We start from the raw sequence: 20,520 nt of genomic DNA on the forward strand, positions 1-20,520 counted from the left end.
CGCTGGTGTACAGCAATCTCATACCTCAGATTCTCAATTGGATTGAGGTCTGGGCTTTGACTAGGCCATTCCAAGACATTTAAATGTTTCCCCTTAAACCACTCGAGTGTTGCTTTAGCAGAATGCTTAGGGTCATTGCCCTGCTGGAAGGTAAACCTCCGTCCCAGTCTCAACTCTCTGCAAGACTGAAACAGGTTTCCCTCAAGAATTTCCCTGTATTTAGCGCCATCCATCATTCCCTCAATTCTGACCAGTTTCCCAGTCCCTGGGATGGTGTCCTCAGGGTAATGAGAGGTGTTGGGTTTACACAAAAGAACTGTCAATCTCCCTCGGCCTGGGGCTCCTTCCAAGATCTCACCTCGTGGAGTTGCAATGATCATGAGAACGGTGAGGAATCAGCCCAGAACTACACGGGAGGATCTTGTCAATGATCTCAAGGCAGCTGGGACCATAGTCACCAAGAAAACAATTGGTAACACACTACACCGTGAAGGACTGAAATCCTGCAGCGCCTGCAAGGTCCCCCTGCTCAAGAAAGCACATATACATGCCCGTCTGAAGTTTGCCAATGAACATCTGAATGATTCAGAGGACAACTGGTGAAAGTGTTGTGGTCAGATGAGACCAAAATGGAGCTCTTTGGCATCCACTCAACTCGCCGTGTTTGGAGGAGGAGGAATGCTGCCTATGACCCCAAGAACACCATCCCCACCGTCAAACATGGAGGTGGAAACATTATGCTTTGGGGGTGTTTTTCTGCTAAGGGGACAGGACAACTTCACCGCATCAAAGGGACGATGGACGGGGCCATGTGCCGTCAAATCTTGGGTGAGAACCTCCTTCCCTAAGCCAGGGCATTGAAAATGGGTCGTGGATGGGTATTCCAGCATGACAATGATCCAAAACACACGGCCAAGGCAACAAAGGAGTGGCTCAAGAAGAAGCACATTAAGGTCCTGGAGTGGCCTAGCCTGTCTCCAGACCTTAATCCCATAGAAAATCTGTGGAGGGAGCTGACGGTTCGAGTTTCCAAACGTCAGCCTCGAAACCTTAATGACTTGGAGAAGATCTGCAAAGAGGAGTGGGACAAATCCCTCCTGAGATGTGTGCAAACCTGGTGGCCAACTACAAGAAACGTCTGACTTCTGTGATTGCCAACAAGGGTTTTGCCACCAAGTACTAAGTCATGTTTTGCAGAGGGGTCAAATACTTATTTCCCTCATTAAAATGGAAATCAATTTATAACATTTTTGACATGCATTTTTCTGGATTTCTTTGTTGTTATTCTGTCTCTCACTGTTCAAATAAACCTACCATTAAAATTATAGACAGATCATTTCTTTGTCAGTGGGCAAATGCACAAAATCAGCAGGGGATCAAATACTTTTCCCCCCACTGTATACTGAGATCATGTGACAGATCATGTGAAACTTAGATTGCACACAGGTGGACTTTATTTAACTAATTGTGTGACTTTTGAAGGTAATTGGTTGCTGCAGATTTTATTTAGGGGCTTTATAGCAAAGGAGGTGAATACATATGTACGCACCACTTTTCTGTTTACATTTGTTTTTTATTAACCTCTATGGGCTAGGTGGGGCGTCCCACCTACTCAACAGCCAGTTGAATCCTGTGGCGCGTTATTCAAATCCTTAGATATGCTATTACTTCAATTTTTCAAAAATATGACTATTTTACACCATTTTAAAGATAAGACTCTCGTTAATCTAACCACACTGTCCGATTTCAAAAAGTCTTTACAACGAAAGCAAAACATTAGATTATGTCAGCAGAGTACCGAGCCAGAAATAATCAGACACCCATTTTTCAAGCTAGCATATAATGTCACATAAACCCAAACCACAGCTAAATGTAGCACTAACCTTTGATGATCTTCATCAGATGACAACCCTAGGACATTATGTTATACAATACATGCATGTTTTGTTCAATCAAGGTCATATTTATATCAAAAAACTGCTTTTTACATTAGCATGTGACTAGCATGTGACTAGCATTCCCACCGAACACTGCCGGTGAATTTACTAAATTACTCACGATAAACGTTCACAAAAAGCATAACAATTATTTTAAGAATTATAGATACAGAACTCCTCTATGCACTCGATATGTCCGATTTTAAAATAGCTTTTCGGTGAAAGCACATTTTGCAATATTCTCAGTAGATAGCCCGGCATCACAGGGCTAGCTATTTAGACACCCAGCAGGTTTAGCACTCATCAAAGTCAGATTTACTATAAGAAAAATGTTCTTACCTTTGTTGTCTTCGTCAGAATGCACTCCCAGGACTTCTACTTCAATAACAAATTTTGGTTAGGTCCAAAATAATCCATCGTTATATCCAAACAGCGGCGTTTTGTTCGTGCGTTCTAGACACTATCCTAAAGGCTAAATAAGGGTGACGAGCATGGCGCAATTCGTGACAAAAGAATTCTAAATATTCCATTACCGTACTTCGAAGCATGTCAACCGCTGTTTAAAATTAATTTTTATGCCATTTTTCTCATAAAAAAGCGATAATATTCCGACCGGGAATCTGCGTTTAGATAAACAGACAAAGGAAAACAAAGCATTCGGTCGAAGCGGGCACGCGCCTAAGCCCATAGTACTCTGAGTGGCCACTTGCCAAAAGCGATAAAGTGTTTCAGCCAGAGCCTGCCTCGATATCGTTCAACATTTTCCCGGGCTCTGAGACCCTATGGAAGACGTAGGAAGTGTCACGTTATTGCACAGATCCTGAGTCTTCAATAAAAAGAGCCAAGATGAAACACTACTTCTCAGACAGGTCACTTCCTGCTTGAAATCTTCTCAGGTTTTGGCCTGCCATAGGAGTTCTGTTATACTCACAGACACCATTCAAACAGTTTTAGAAACTTTAGGGTGTTTTCTATCCAAAGCCAATAATTATATGCATATTCTAGTTACTGCGCAGGAGTAGTAACCAGATTAAATCGGGTACGTTTTTTATCCAGCCGTGTCAATACTGCCCCTATCCCTAACAGGTTAAGTTATTTTTTTCATTTCACTTCACCGATTTTTACTATTTTGTGTTTGTCCATTACATGAAATCCAAATTAAACATATATTTAAATTGCAGGTTGTAATGCAACAAAATAGGAAAAACGCCAAGGGGGATGAATACTTTTGCAAGGCACTGTAAATTAATCAATTCTTATTAGCACATGTAGGACAATATGCAGGTGTGTGTGCATGGACTTTGCAGATGTATTTCTCACATGTGCAGCACATAGTATTTGTTTTACAGTCTTTCTTTGGTGGGCAGAATTGGCATCTCCTCCTCTTGCCTGCCCCAGCTGCAGCCTCAGGTGGATCAGGACAAGATTCAGCCCCCTGAACAGCTTTCACAAGCACTGCAGAGGCTGCTGTGCAGGGGAGGTGCTCCCAACTTTGAATGTGTGGGGTTACAAGTGACTTTCCCAGCTGCTCCAGGAACACCCACCTCTTGTTCCGCTTATCAGGCATCCAGGTAGGGTTGATCTTGTTCCATATCACAAAGGCGTTGTATGAGGACACATCAATGATGTTATGGAAGGTGACCAGGGGCCAGCAGGCAGTCATCCTCCTGCAGCTGTAAGTTCCAATCACCTTGTCCAGGTTGTCCATGCCTCCTTTGTTGTGGTTGTAGTCCAGGATGATGGCTGGCATCCTGTCCTCACGATCACTGATCACAGCCGTTTTGTGCAGTGTGCTCAGGAACCACATTCTTGTTCCTCTTTGGGAGGTAAGAAACTAGAGTGGTGGTGGGGGTGAAGGCAAACTTTGATGAGAAGGTCTCTCTCCCCCTTGTTGTGAGGAGTGCAGGGGGGAGCTCAGGCTTGTTCTTTCTAACTGTGCCAACCATGGTGATCTTCCTCTTCAGGTGCTGCTGGCTGAGTTCAGTCAGTAGCACACATCATTTCAATTTCTCATTGTGTTTATGTATGTGTGTCATTGTGGTTTTTGTTGTGTGTATATTATTTTATAACTGCCGGGTAAAAAATGACCGTAAGACAATCTTTGTACCCTGCTGGTATACAGCTTTCATGGAAATATGCACAAAGGCGATGTTTCACTTTTTCTAATGTTGGGGTCACTTTAGGAAAAGTCATCAAATTTCAAGTGAAAAAATATCATTTAGGGGGTTTTCTCTGCTGTTAAACATAATGGCGGTGTCATTTTTTTTTACCCTTAAGACAACACAAGGGTTAAACAAAGTTATACAACACCCAATGCCCTGGTGTGAAAAAGTAATTGCCTCCTTACACTCAATAACTGGTTGTGTCACCTTTAGCTGCAACGACTCCAACCAACCACTTCCTGTAGTTGTTGATCAGTCTCTCACGTCGCTGTGGAGGAATTCTGACCCACTCTTCCATGCGGAACTGCTTTAACTCAGTGACATTTGTGGGTTTTCAAGCATGAACTGCTCATTTCAAGTCCTGCCACAACATCTCAATTGGGATTAGGTCTGGACTTTGACCAGGCCATTCCAAATTTGTTGCTTTTTAGCCATTTTCATATAGACCTGATTGTGTATTTTGGAGCATTGTCTTACTGCAGGACCCAGCTGCACTTCAGCTTTCAGCTCAAAGACGGATGACCTGACATTCACCTGTAGAATTCTCTGATACAGAGCAGAATTCATGGTTCCTTACTATTAAGGCAAGTCGTCCAGATCCTGAGGCAGAAAAGCATCCCCAAACCATCACACTACCACCACCATGCTGGACCACTGGTATGAGGTTCTTACTGTGGAATGCAGAGTTTTCATTTTCACCAGTCATAATGGGACCCCAAGTCATTAAATGAATAAGTAGGTTTTTGTTGTTGTTATTCGTTCACTCAGGTTCCCTTTATCTAATATTAGGTTTTGGTTGATGATCTGATTTACATTCAGTATCAAAAATATGCAAAAATAGAGAAAATCATAAAACGGGAGGGCAAATATTCTTTTCACGGCATTGTAAGGTTTTTAGGGTGCCATTTTGGGATGGATGCACCCTCTCTGTCTTGCAGGACAGGTTTCTTCATGTTCTATTCTTTAACATGACTCTGTGGTTCTTGTGTAAACAGCATGGTGATTTTGTGTGTGTTGTTCAAACGGCTATGTGTCATCCAGCAATTGGAGCCCCCCCAAAAAAAAGTGTTTGTATATGAATATTGTATTTATTTTTTCTAAATAAAATTCCTGAATCGTTACACTAAATGTTGTTATCTTACTTACATTAATTAGGATTTCGGAAGATTTCAACATCAATTGTGTGTGTGTGTGTTTGTGTGTGTCGCAGTAACTATCATTTTCTGTCACACTTGAAATGCCTTTAAAATATCCCAGTGTAATGCCTCTGAGTGATGTTAGCACACAAAGGTCTGACAGGACTACTAGCGAGTTACCACACACACACACACCCCCACACACACACACACAGCAGTCACTCTCACCTCTTGTGCTCTGGCAACCCAATGGTGGAACAAGCTCCCTCACGACGCCAGGACAGCGGAGTCAATCACCACCTTCCGGAGACACCTGAAACCCCACCTCTTTAAGGAATACCTAGGATAGGATAAAGTTATCCTTCTAACCCCCCCCCCCCCTTACCTCCCCCCCAAATAAGATATAGATGTACTACTGTAAAGTGGTTGGTCCACTGGATATCATAAGGTGAATGTACCAATTTGTAAGTCGCTCTGGATAAGAGCGTCTGCTAAATGAGGTAAATGTAAATGTACTACTACTGTTGCTGATGCTGCTACTACTACTGTAAGTCGCTCTGGATAAGAGCGTCTGCTAAATGACGTAAATGTAAATGTAAAATAACAGTGTAAGACATGGAAGAGCACAAGATGACTAAATGGTCAGAGAGAAATGGGAGTCAAACTAAAATTATGTTCTTGTCATAAGGAACAGGAAATGTAGTCTATACATTTGATATTTTGCATTTTTTTACTCTAATTAATAAACTCAACCAGAATAATAATTCATAAAATGAACCCAAAGAAGAAAAGAAAAAACAGACACGCACATGTTTGAAATACATAAGGTATATTTGTCATCGATTCGGGTCAAAACAGGAAGAAACATGACAATCTTTGCTGGAGGTTTTCATGCAACAGAAAAAAATAAAGAAATAGGAGGTTTTTATTGATCCAACTGAAGGTACCAGTTTTAGAGGCAGTGAGAATAGAAGAGGGGTAGGTGGGGCGCTATAGAAGAGGGGTAGGTAGTACGATATAGAAGAGGGGTAGGTAGGATGGTATAGAAGAGGGGTAGGTGGGATGCTATAGAAGAGGGGTAGGTAGGACGGTATAGAAGAGGGGTAGGTAGTACGATATAGAGAGGGGTAGGTGGGACGGTATAGAAGAGGGGTAGGTAGGACGGTATAGAAGAGGGGTAGGTGGGACGCTATAGAAGAGGGGTAGGTAGGACGGTATAGAAGAGGGGTAGGTGGGGCGCTATAGAAGAGGGGTAGGTGGGACGCTATAGAAGAGGGGTAGGTAGGACGGTATAGAAGAGGGGTAGGTGGGACGGTATAGAAGAGGGGTAGGTGGGACGGTATAGAAGAGGGGTAGGTAGGAGGGTATAGAAGAGGGGTAGGTAGGACGGTATAGAAGAGGGGTAGGTAGGACCGGTATAGAAGAGGGGTAGGTAGTACGATATAGAGAGGGGTAGGTGGGACGGTATAGAAGAGGGGTAGGTAGGACGGTATAGAAGAGGGGTAGGTAGGATGCTATAGAATAGGGGTAGGTAGGACGGTATAGAAGAGGGGTAGGTAGGACGGTATAGAAGAGGGGTAGGTGGGACGCTATAGAAGAGGGGTAGGTAGGACGGTATAGAAGAGGGATGGTGGGACGGTATAGAAGAGGGGTAGGTAGGACGGTATAGAAGAGGGGTAGGTAGTACGATATAGAGAGGGGTAGGTGGGACGCTATAGAAGAGGGGTAGGTAGGACGGTATAGAAGAGGGGTAGGTAGGACGGTATAGAAGAGGGGTAGATAGGACGGTATAGAAGAGGGGTAGGTAGGACGGTATAGAAGAGGGGTAGGTAGGACGGTATAGAAGAGGGGTAGGTAGGACGGTATAGAAGAGGGGTAGGTGGGACGGAATAGAAGAGGGGTAGGTGGGACAGTATAGAAGAGGGGTAGGTGGGATGGTATAGAAGAGGGGTAGGTAGGACAGTATAGAAGAGGGGTAGGTGGGACGGTATAGAAGAGGGGTAGGTGGGATGGTATAGAAGAGGGGTATAGAAGAGGGGTAGGTGGGACGGTATAGAAGAGGGGTAGGTAAGACGGTATAGAAGAGGGGTAGGTGGGACAGTATAGAAGAGGGGTAGGTGGGACGGTATAGAAGAGGGGTAGGTAGGATGGTATAGAAGAGGGGTATAGAAGAGGGGTAGGTGGGACGGTATAGAAGAGGGGTAGGTAAGACGGTATAGAAGAGGGGTAGGTAGGACGGTATAGAAGAGGGGTAGGTGGGACGGTATAGAAGAGGGGTAGGTGGGACGGTATAGAAGAGGGGTAGGTGGGACGGTATAGAGAGGGGTAGGTAGGACGGTATAGAAGAGGGGTAGGTGGGATGGAATAGGGTTGCAAAATTCTGGTAACTTTTCCAAAATGTCCAGATTTCTCCAGAAATCCCAGTTGGAAAAATTCCTGGAATCAGCAGGAAATCTGAGAATCTTCCTACTGAGATTTCTGTAAAACCTGTCAAATAATTTAGCAGCGGTATAGCAGCGACGGTTCCTCATTCAACCACCAGGGGGCAGTGACACTGGGAGCCCATTAGCAGAGGTGCATTGCAGTATACATTCTGAAGTGTGCACTCGTCTAGAGCCCTATGGGGCCTTGGTCAAAAGTAGTGCACTATATAGGGAATAGGGTGTCATTTGGGACACATATCTTGGTGATCAGTGTCTTAAAACAACTCCTCTACCTACTGCCTGTTGGCTAAGTACACATAGGAAGATAACACAAACGCATTGGGATTGAGAATGATAATGAAGCCCTTAGTGTGTTCTCTAAGTCTAGGAGACGAGGGAGGGAAGGAGGGAAGGGGTCTGTTTTAAAGTGGCACACACGGACACACAAACACACACACACACGAGTGTGCAAAGACGGGACATGCGTCTTCTGTGTGTGGTCTGGTAGACTACAGTAAGAGTGGTCTGGTAGACTACAGTAAGAGTGGTCTGGTAGATTACAGTAAGCGTGGTCTGGTAGACTACAGTAAGCGTGGTCTGGTAGACTACAGTAAGAGTGGTCTGGTAGATTACAGTAAGCGTGGTCTGGTAGACTACAGTAAGCGTGGTCTGGTAGACTACAGTAAGAGTGGTCTGGTAGATTACAGTAAGTGTGGTCTGGTAGACTACAGTAAGAGTGGTCTGGTAGACTACAGTAAGCGTGGTCTGGTAGATTACAGTAAGAGTGGTCTGGTAGACTACAATAAGAGTGGTCTGGTAGACTACAGTAAGCGTGGTCTGGTAGATTACAGTAAGAGTGGTCTGGTAGATTACAGTAAGAGTGGTCTGGTAGACTACAGTAAGAGTGGTCTGGTAGACTACAGTAAGCGTGGTCTGGTAGATTACAGTAAGAGTGGTCTGGTAGACTACAGTAAGCGTGGTCTGGTAGATTACAGTAAGAGTGGTCTGGTAGATTACAGTAAGCGTGGTCTGGTAGATTACAGTAAGCGTGGTCTGGTAGATTACAGTAAGCGTGGTCTGGTAGACTACAGTAAGCGTGGTCTGGTAGACTACAGTAAGCGTGGTCTGGTAGATTACAGTAAGAGTACTGCTGAAGAGAGAAAAACTACAAATCTTACTTTCTGTGTTTTTTTTGTGTGTACCATGCAGTGTGGTTTGTGACAATGTGACGACTGTACTTTACTGCTCAGTGATGTAATAAAGTGTTTAAATAAATACCTTTTAAATACTTATATTACATGTTAATAAACAACATTATTGATTAGGCTGTTACGTTAGCCTGGACATACAAACTGTACACATGCATACTGTACACACATGCACACACACACACTCAGACATACACACACATACATGCATGCATGCATACACTCGTGGCGGCTCAAATGATATGATTTACTGCTACCGGTTTCGTTGCTCAAATGCATTATGGAATCAAATGTTCAAATTTTCCCAGTTTTCCCTTCCATGCCGAGTTTTAAAATCTCAACATTCCATCTTGGACAGATATAAGAGACGGTCTCCAAAGACAAGTCATTATCCAAGTATCTTTCTATTTCTCTCTCTCTTTCTTTCTTTCTTTCGATTCTTCTCCAGTATTGGGTTACGATGGTCTTCGATGGAAAATCGAAAATAAAACCACAATAATTAAAATAAAATCAATATAAGTAAACAACATGAGGAAAACAATATTATGTAATCAAATAATAATAATCAATAATATTAAGCCCAAATGGTATCTTCAACAGCTTTCTTTTCCACAGTGAAAGATCATATAGCAGGAAAATTCCCAACTCCTTTCCCTTCCCTGTCTCATATTCCCTCTACGGAAAACCGCTACGGAATTCCCATATCGGATCAGCAGAGCAAGCACAGCTACATAATACTGACTCCTGAATGCAACAAGAGTTTAAAAAAAAAGACAGATATACTTGGCTATTCATTTTGTATGATGTCATAGATATATGCATTCTATATACACATAAACATGTAAGAGAATTGTAGAAGCTGTGCCTTGATTGGAGGAGAAACAGAATCTATTGAACAGAATAATTAGAACACAGAGGGCCATGCATGGTTCTCAGGATGGAATGTTCCCTTAATTCTCTTCCCCCCAAAAAATTCCCGACTTTGTAAAAAAAAATGGTCGACGGACTTCCTGGCGTTGTGAGGCAGCAGAATTCAGCAGAATCCGGAGAGAGACGGGAAAACACACCGGACAACGAAATGCCTTGGCAACGCCTTGTTTTTTGAATTCTCAGTTGTCGTATTATCTTCTTAATAATAATCTATGCATGTCCCTTCTTTCGTTTATATATATTTTTTTTTAAATAAAATTAGAATGATTTTAGTTTTATCTCATTTTAAAACTCTTCTTCCAACTTGTACAACAAAAAGATATGAGAGACGAGAACCATGATGCACTGATTTGAGCGTTTCCATAGCAACCGGGGTGGACGTGGCAGACCAGGTGGGCGGGATTAGAACTGGGAGGCGGAGCTGGGGTCACACTGGAGTAGCCGCACGATGGAGGGATCACTTTTGGCACCTTTAATGAACTCCTCCAGAGACAGTTTACCTGGGTGGGGGGGGGGGTAGAGAGAGACACAGAGAGAGAGACGGAGAGAGAGAGAGACACACAGAGAGACAGGGAGAGAGAGAGACAGAGACAGAGAGAGAGAGACAGGGAGAGAGAGAGAGAGAGACAGAGACAGAGAGAGACAGAGAGAGAGAGACAGGGAGAGAGCGAGAGAGAGAGAGAAAGGAAAAGAGATGCAGGGAGGGGAATATTAAAAGGGCACAGAGAGAAGAGAAAGAGAAAGTGGGAGAACAAGAATAGAGAGAGAGTGAAAGAGAAACATTAGGTTCACTATCGGAAGAACTGAAATACTCATACAAATACTGTTCAGACGCACTCAAAACTATAATCTGACAGTGACCCCTCCCCCTTCATTTGTCCCTCCCTTCTCTTGTCTCTCCCTACCTTCCCTCCCTCCTCCCTCCCTTCCCCTCTCTCTCACCATCGTTGTTGAGGTCCATCTGTCTGAAGATCTTGTCTGTTCTCTTCTCCGGCGTGGACTCATCCTCCGGCATCTTCATCACAGACGACACCATCTTATAAATGGCCTGAGGGAGAGAGAGGGAGAGAGAGGGAGAGAAAGGGAGAGAGACAGAGAGAAAGAATGTAAAGAAAGAATTGTAAGATTTCTTGAACTGCCTGTTGAGGAGAGAATCTGCATTTTGTTAGGAGTAAATATAGACAGTAGATCTAGCTCCAGATTATGTCCTGGTCTGTCATAATATAATAGAGACAGTAGATATATCTCCAGATTATGTCCTGGTCTGTCATAATATAATAGAGACAGTAGATATATCTCCAGATTATGTCCTGGTCTCTCATAATATAAGAGAGTAAGAACAGAGCGATAGGATGGATGGTTTAAAGGGAAGAGGGAGTGACAGCAGATAACAGAGGGGGAAATCCACTTGAGTCATTGCTGTAGGCTGAAGAGAGCAAAACTTTCTGTATCGATCTCATCCGTCCTCTATCTACATATCACAAGATCCCCTGAGAGTAGTAAAGTGTATCCCAAATGGCACCCTACTCCCTATATAGTATACTACTTTAGACCAGAGCCCTATTCTCTATATATAGTACACTAATTTAGACCAGAGCCCTATTCTCTATATATAGTACACTACTTTAGACCAGAGGCCTACTCCCTATATAGTATACTACTTTAAAGCAGAGGCCTATTCCCTATATAGTGCACTACTTTTGACCAGAGGCCTATTCCCTATATAGTGCACTACTTTAAAACAGAGCCATATTCCCTATATAGTGCACTACTTTTGACCAGAGCCCTATATAGTGCACTACTTTAGACCAGGGCCCTATGCCCTATATAGTGCACTACTTTTGACCAGAGCCCTATGGGCCTTAAATAGGGAATATGGTGCAATTTTGGGATGCAGTCTCTCCTGCAAGAGCTACAGTGCATGCAGTGTTTTGGTCCAGCCCAGCACTAACATGCCTGATTCAGCTACGTAGTTGCTCTCCCCTGCCCCGTAGGCTAACACAGAAAAGCATAACTAATAATGGGTTGCACGTTTCGTCAAAATATTGTTTTTAAACGTTCGTTTTAGGACTGATGCACCACTGGGTATTCGGCTTAGTGCATTATTAATGTGAGCTATAGAAGACTTATTCTAAAGTGCATTCATGTGGAAGGATTTCAAAAAGGAGGCAAATAATTAATAGGAAAACCTTTTGTCAAGGTTGAGAGGACTACATTTATAATTGCTCGCAATTTTCTATGAACTTTGCTAGCTAACGTTAGCATTGCTAGCTATTTCTTATGAACTTTGCTAGCTAACGTTAGCATTGCTAGCTATTTTTTATACACTTTGCTAGCTAACGTTAGCATTGCTAGCTATTTTTTATAAATTTGTAAGTCGCTCTGGATAAGAGCGTCTGCTAAATGACGTAAATGTAAATGATAAACTTTGCTAGCTAACGTTAGCATTGCTAGCTATTTCTTATGAACTTTGCTAGCTAATGTTAGCATTGCTAGCTATTTGTTATGAACTTTGCAAGCTAACGTTAGCATTGCTAGCTATTTTGTATGAACTTTGCTAGCTCTTGACCACATGATCACATTGCCATCTGTCTAAAGTACATTTTACAACATCATAATGATCTTTAATGATGGCAAAGTTGTTTCCTACAAAATGACTTGCCTACTTTAGCAATGTAAACGTATTTCCAGGCCACTATAGTGTAATTTTGACGAGACAGTCATTAGCCGCCATTCAGAATGACTGGGCACCAGTCACCTTTAGGAGGCGTTTTTCTACCTGGAATCAGCAGTTAAAACAATAACAAAGCAGCCACACTCCACTTATTTGTTAAATACAGTGGCTTGCGAAAGTATTCACCCCCCTTGGCATTTTTCCTATTTTGTTGCCTTACAACCTGGAATTAAAAATGATTATTTGGGGGGGGTGTATCATTTGATTTACACAACATGCATATCACTTTGAAGATGCAAAATATGTTTTATTGCGAAACAAACAAGAAATGAGACAAAAAAACTGAAAACTTGAGTGTGCATAACGATTCACCCCCCCAAAGTCAATACTTTGTAGAGCCACCTTTTGCAGCAATTACAGCTGCAAGTCTCTTGGGGTATGTCTCTATAAGCTTGGCACATCTAGCTACTGGGATTTTTGCCCATTCGTCAAAGCAAAACTGCTCCAGCTCCTTCAAGTTGGATGGGTTCCGCTTGTGTACAGCAATCTTTAAGTCATACCACAGACTCTCAATTGGATTGAGGTCTGGGCTTTGACTAGGCCATTCCAAGACATTTAAATGTTTCCACTTAAACCACTCAAGTGTTGCTTTAGCAGCATGCTTAGAGTCATTGTACTGCTGGAAGGTGAACCTCCGTCCCAGTCTCAAATCTCTGGAAGACTGAAACAGGTTTCCCTCAAGCATTTCCATGTATTTAGTGCCATCCATCATTCCTTCAATTCTGACCAGTTTCCTAGTCCCTGCCAATGAAAAACATACCCACAGCATGATGCTGCCACCACCACCATGCTTCACTGTGGGGATGGGGTTCTCAGGGTGATAAGAGGTGTTGGGTTGGTGCCAGATATAGCGTTTTCCTTGATGGCCAAAAAGCTAAATTTTTGTCTCATCTGACCAGAGTACCTTCTTCCATATGTTTGGGGAGTCTCCCACATGCCTTTTGGCGAACACTAAACGTGTTTGTTTCTTTTTTTCTTTAACCTGTTATGGCTAGGGGGCAGTATTTTCACGGCTGGATAAAAAACGTACCCGATTTAATCTGGTTACCACTCCTACCCAGTAACTAGAATATGCATATACTTATTACATATGGATAGAAAACACCCTAAAGTTTCTAAAACTGTTTGAATGGTGTCTGTGAGTATAACAGAACTCATTTGGCAGGCAAAAACCTGACAAGGTTTCAAGCAGGAAGTGGCCTGTCTGACAAGGTGTCGTTCTTCTTGTCTCTGTTTATTGAAGAGTGAGGATCTTAGCTGTCCCGTGACACTTCCTACGGCTGCCATAGGATCTCAGAAGGCGGTAAAAAGCTGAATCGTGGCTTTGCAGGCTCTGGCTGAAAAAAAGTAGCGCGTTTGGGTAGTGGCTGGTTACAGTACTGTGAGACTCAGGCTCGTGCCCGCGTCGACCGAAAGCTTTGTTTACTTTCCTCTGTTTAGCTAAAAGGAGATTCCCGGTCGGAATATTATCGCTTTTTTACGAGAAAAATGGCATAAAAATTGATTTTAAACAGCGGTTGACATGCTTCGAAGTACGGTAATGGAATATTTAGATTTTTTTTGTCACAAATTGCGCCAAGCGCACGACCCTGATTTACCATTTCAGATAGTGTCTGGGACGCACGAACAAAACGGCGCTATTCGGATATAACGATGGATTATTTTGGACCAAACCAACATTTGTTATTGAAGTAGCAGTCCTGGGAGTGCATTCTGACGAAGACAACAAAAGGTAATCAAACTTTTATAATAGTAAACCTGATATTGGTGAGTGCTAAACTTGCTGGGTGTCTAAATAGCTAGCCCGTGATGCCTGGGCTATGTACTTAGAATATTGCAAAATGTGCTTTCATCAAAAAGCTATTTTAAAATCGGACATATCGAGTGCATAGAGGAGTTCTGTATCTATAATTCTTAAAATAATTGTTATGCTTTTTGTGAACGTTTATCGTGAGTAATTTAGTAAATTCTTAGTGAATTCGCCGGAAGTTTGCGGGGGGTATGCTAGTTCTGAACGTCACATGCTAATGTAAAAAGCTGGTTTTTGATATAAATATGAACTTGATTGAACAAAACATGCATGTATTGTATAACATAATGTCCTAGGGTTGTCATCTGATGAAGATCATCAAAGGTTAGTGCTGCATTTAGCTGTCTTCTGGGTTTTTGTGACATTATATGCTAGCTTGAAAAATGGGTGTCTGATTATTTCTGGCTTGGTACTCTGCTGACATAATCTAATGTTTTGCTTTCGTTGTAAAGACTTTTTGAAATCGGATAGTGTGGTTAGATAAAGGAGAGTCTTATCTTTAAAATGCTGTGAAATAGTCATATGTTTGAAAAATTGAAGTTTTTGTATTTTTGAGGAATTTGTAATTCGCGCCACGCCTATCATTGGATATTGGAGCAGGTGTTCCGCTAGCGGAACGTCTAGATGTAAGATTAAGCAATGGCTTTTTTCTGGCCACTCTTCCATAAACCCCAGCTCTGTGGAGTGTACGGCTTAAAGTGGTCCTATGGACAGATACTCCAATCTCCGCTGTGGAGCTTTGCAGCTCCTTCAGGGTTATCTTTGGTCTCTTTGTTGCCTCTCTGATTAATGCCTTCCTTGCCTGGTCCGTGAGTTTTGGTGGGCGGCCCTCTCTTGGCAGGTTTGTTGTGGTGCCATATTCTTTACATTTTTTAATAAAGGATTTAATGGTGCTCCGTGGGATGTTCAAAGTTTCTGATATTTTTTTATAACCCAACCCTGATCTATACTTCTACACAACTTTGTCCCTGACCTGTTTGGAGAGCTCCTTGGTCTTCATGGTGCCGCTTCCTTGGTGGTGCCCCTTGTTTAGTGGTGTTGTAGACTCTGGGGCCTTTCAGAACAGGTGTATATATACTGAGATCATGTGACACTTAGATTACACACAGGTTGACTTTACTTAACTAATTATGTGACTTCTGAAGGTAATTGGTTGCACCAGATCTTATTTAGGGACTTCATAGCAAAGGGGGTGAAAACATATGCACGCACCACTTTTCCGTTTAGTTATTTTTTGGAATTTTTTGAAACAAGTAATTTTTTTAATTTCACTTCACCAATTTGGACTATTTTGTGTTTGTCCATTACATGAAATCCAAATAAAATCCATTTAAATTACAGGTTGTAATGCAACAAAATAGGAAAAACGCCAAGGGGAATGAATACATTTGCAAGGCTCTGGTGCTGGGAGAAACGTAACCACTTTCAAATTTGTAGACAGAGCTATGAATGCAAGGACTGACCATCCAAGATATCAATATGATGATAGTTTTAACCATATTTTGTGGCTATGTAGTGTTTGTTTCCATTTACTTTGTTTACAAACACTGAAGCAAAACAAGCTTATATTTTGGTTTCTAATGGGATATACCCATGAGGCATTTTATAAGTTATATTTTTCAAGAATCAATGGGTACATATCATTCATTTATAAATCAAAACATTTATGTAGCAACTGCTGACTTCCCCTTTAAGAACGTTCATAATAATGGTATGACGCGACCGAGTGACGGAGGGGTGCAACCCATGAATAATAACTATAATAATTTGAATGTTGTTACATTTACATTTTAGTCATTTAGCAGACGCTCTTATCCAGAGCGACTTACAAATTGGTGCATTCACCTATAATATCCAGTGGAACAACCACTTTACAATAGTGCATCTAAATCTTTTAAAGGGGGGGTTAGAAGGATTACTTTATCCTATCCCAGGTATTCCTTGAAGAGGTGGGGTTTCAGGTGTCTCCGGAAGGTGGTGATTGACTCCGCTGTCCTGGCGTCGTGAGGGAGCTTGTTCCACCATTACAACAGCGTAGCACCTGAAGCAATATCATATTACCTTTAAGAAATGAGTGTTTGGTTGAGTTTCTTTTGTCCAACAAGGACATTTCACACGTGGCAAACTGAAATACCAGACTCTTGAAAGATGAATGCCACAGCTAAGGTGTCACATCCTGATCCTAGTAAGATGTCATTTTCTATAGTAGAGTAGGTCAGGGCGTGACAGGGGGTGTTTTTCTATGTTTTCTATTTCTATGTTTAAGTTCTAGTTTTTCTATTTCTATGTTGGGATTGTTTGGGTTGATCTCTAATTGGAGGCAGCTGATCCTCGTTGCCTCTGATTAGAGATCACATTTAAGTAGGGGGTTTTTCTTCCTGGGTTTTTGTGGGTAGTTGTTTTCTGTTTAGTGTATGTTCACCTGACGGAACAGGTTTCGGTCGTTTTGTTGTTTTGTTCTAGTATATTCATTAAAAGTAAATATGAGCACTCTACACGCTGTGCCTTGGTCCCCTTTATACGACCCACGTTACATAAGGGCCATTGTTGTTCGTTCCAGGTATTTTCAAGTCCAACATTTATTACATTCAGTTGTAAGGATGTTCTCAAATCTGACTGCGTCTTTTCCGCAATAACCAGTTGCTGGGAAAATGACCAGATGTGATATGGATTAGGGAGACATTAGCTGTTGTCTACGTCAGAGTGAAGTGTGGTAGGGACAGAGGAGGCCAAGCTTTTGTGACGCACAATCAAACACTCATTATTTTCACAACTCTGTTCACAAGGATGTCCTAATAATGTTTACAGGGTAACTCCCTTCTTCCTCTGTCTTTATCTGTCCCTCTCGTCCCTCTCTATCTTCACCCCTCATCCAACTCTCACAAATCTATATCTCTCCATCCCTCCACACTTAGTGATAATAGTGTGGCCTCTCCTCTCCTCTCTCTTATCTCATCCTCTTCTCCTCACACTCTTCTCTCCTCTGCCTGTCTCATTCCTCTCCTCCCCTCCGTCTCTCATTCAGCAGAGCATAACCAGGGGATAATCCCAGTATTCTGCACACTGAGGGATAAACCCTGGTTAAATTTAACTCGCTAATCCTGGGGCACACAGTGCATGTAGCCATCCATGTTGTCAGAACAATACAGAACCCTCGTCCGTCTGTCTCTCGCTGTCTGTCTCTCTCTTTTTCTCTGTCTGTCTTTTTCTCTCTTACTCGCTCCTTACTCGCTCCTTCGGCTAAACATGGTGAATAACTGACACCAAATATTAAAGTCCATTCCTATCTAACCTCTTTACTGGCCAGCTAAAATACAAGCACACTGTCAACATGCCTGCAAAGGTATATTACTGGAAACGTTCTAAATTTGCCAATAAACTACCAGAATGTTGGTAAAGTTCAAAGACATTTTAGTGGCCCTTTTGGGTACTTCAGCTGATCACTGTCTGTACTAATCACTGGCCCTTCGTGTGGCCTTATCACATGTAAAATATATGAACAAATTAAAATATTACATAAAATAGAAATAGAAAGCTGTAAAACATTATCTTAAATATAAACCATCAACCTAGTGAATACCATTAGTGTTTAATATGAGGGTTTCAGCGTGAAATATCCTTAATATTTTGTGTTTTATTTTACTGTGTCAATATGTATTTGTCAATGTTTCGGTGTCAAAATGGTCGCAGTTGTGAATAGAGTACATGTGAAATAATGCCATTGTTGATTCAATGCTTTTTTTCATTCATTAGGCTATTTTCTCTTGAACCGTATGGTCTATCTATTAAAAAGTCAATGACACTATAGACACCGATAAAATAAATGATTTATTTAACTAGGAAAGCCAGTTAAGAACAAATTCTTATTTTCAATGACGGCCTTGTTCAGGGGCAGAACGACAGATTTTTACCTTGTCAGCTCTGGGATTTGATCCAGCAACCTTTCGATAACAAGTCCAACACTCTAACCACTAGGCTACCTGCTGCCCCGAAGACTATACATGAATATATATATATTTTATAAGTTATTCAAGTATAAATTCCCAAAATGCATGATAAGATTGCCATAGATTTTCTGTTAATTACCAAATTTACTGAAGATTACGGTAACTTTGGTAAAATACCAGTAGCTTTGTAACCCTAGTTGTTCCTGAGTCTCCCCACTGGGGGGGGTATTGTCACTTCTCTGTCTATCAATCTAAGGATCCGTTATCCATTGAGACTGGACCTTTACACTGGAATTAGAACACCGTGTTCTAAATCTAAAATATTGCCAAGTTTCCCTGTTTAAATCATCCATCAGATGGTGATGGCTTCATGGCCTGCATGGTTTATGACTTAAAATGTCAATTTTTTTTTTGGGGGGGGGACGTCCAAATTCTCAAATGTTCAATGATTATCAGAAGTACAAAGGACCTACTTTAAGACATCCAGATTCTGTTTGATGGGAAATTCTCAGAGTTACAGGGACAATAAAACTACTTATCAGGCCATATGGCAGAGAGTTGATTGCCCAATCGTGATACCATTCATATTTCCAATTTCCCCAAAAACAGACAAGTTGCCAAATACTACGTGCATTTTTATCTAAATACACAGCTTGATTCACTCAGGTCATGGTTTAAAAATGCCCATTTTTGAACAGACACATTTTTACTTTTCCATGAGACTAGGTGTTTAATTTCCCATATGGCCCGCAATACAGCAAATCAGATCTGGCCATGGTTAGTTCAGCCAATCAAGTTAGACTTGGCTAGTCTCATTATCAGTTAAATCGGGAAGTAAGGGCTGTATTCTGCACAGGTCAGCTGCCAAAAACATTAAGGTATCATCCCAAATGGCACCCTATTCCCTATGGGCCCTAGTCAAAAGTAGTGCACTACAAAGGGAATAGGGTTGAAGCTCGTACCATAAAAGATAAAAAAACAGTTGAAGAACGGAAGTTTACATACACCTTAGCCAAATACATTTAAACTCAGTTTTTTATCCTAGTAAAAATTCCCTGTCTTAGGTCAGTTAGGATCACCATTTTATTTTAAGAATGTGAAATGTCAGAATAATAGCAGAGAGAAGGATTTATTTCAGCTTTTATTTCTTTCATCACATTCCCAGTGGGTCAGACGTTTACATACACTCAATTAGTATTTGGTAGCATTGCCTTTAAATTGGTTAAGTTGGGTCAAAGGTTTCGGGTAGCCTTCCACAAGCTCCCACAATAAGTTGGGTGAATTTTGACCCATTCCTCCTGACAGAGCTGGTGTAACTGAGTCAGGTTTGTAGACCTCCTTGCTCGCACACGCTTTTTCAGTTCTGCCCACAAATGTTCTATAGGATTGAGGTCAGGGCTTTGTGATGGCCACTCCAATACCTTGACTTTGTTGTCCTTAAGCCATTTTGCCACAACTTTGGAAGTATGCTTGTGGTCATTGTCCAATTGGAAGACCCATTTGAGACCAAGCTTTAACTTCCTGACTGATGTCTTGAGATGTTGCTTCAATATCTCCACCTATTTTCCTCCCTCATGATGCCATCTATTTTGTGAAGTGCACCAGTCACTCCTGCAGCAAAGCACCCCCACAACATGATGCTGCCACCCCCGTGCTTCACGGTTGGGATGGTGCTCTTCGTCTTGCAAGCCTCCCCCTTTTCCCTCCAAACATAACAATGGTCATTATGGCCAAACAATTCTATTTTTGTTTCATCAGACCAGAGGACATTTCTCCAAAAAGTACGATCTTTGTCCCCATGTGCAGTTGCAAACCGTGGTTTTGGAGCAGTGGCTTCTTCCTTGCTGAGCGGCCTTTCAGGTTATGTCGATATAGGACTCATTTTATTGTGGATATAGATACTTTATTACCTGTTTCCTCCAGCATCTCACAAGGTCCTTTACTGTTGTTCTGGGATTGATTTGCACTTTTCGCATCAAAGTATGTTCATCTCTAGGAGACAGAATGCGTCTCCTTCCTGATGACAGCTGCGTGGTCCCATGGGGTTTACACTTGCTTCTGAGGTCTTGGCTGATTTCTTTTGATTTTCCCATGATGTCAAGCAAAGAGGCACTGAGTTTGAACATCCACAGGTATGCCTCCAATTGACTCAAATGATGTCAATTAGCCTATCAGAAGCTTCTAAAGCCATTACATCATTTTCTGGAATTTTCCAAGCTGTTTAAAGGCACAG

The 20,520-nt window shown here is 41.9% G+C and overlaps 1 protein-coding gene across 1 annotated transcript in view; it reads right to left on the reverse strand.

The window, feature by feature from the left end:
* Positions 1-6,045: 6,045 nt before the first annotated feature.
* The window catches only part of LOC106570710 (hippocalcin-like protein 1), a 34,789-nt gene continuing 20,314 nt past the window's right edge, over positions 6,046-20,520 (reverse strand). The window contains exons 3-4 of the mRNA XM_045695061.1: positions 10,739-10,844; positions 6,046-10,296 (exon numbers count right to left, since the gene is read on the reverse strand). Of these exons, the coding sequence (XP_045551017.1) occupies positions 10,199-10,296; positions 10,739-10,844 (204 nt within the window). The 3' untranslated portion in view covers positions 6,046-10,198. The remainder of the gene's footprint in view (positions 10,297-10,738; positions 10,845-20,520) is intronic.

This window comes from Salmo salar, chromosome ssa14 (genome assembly GCF_905237065.1).
Source record: "Salmo salar chromosome ssa14, Ssal_v3.1, whole genome shotgun sequence".
Lineage (NCBI taxonomy): Eukaryota > Metazoa > Chordata > Actinopteri > Salmoniformes > Salmonidae > Salmo > Salmo salar.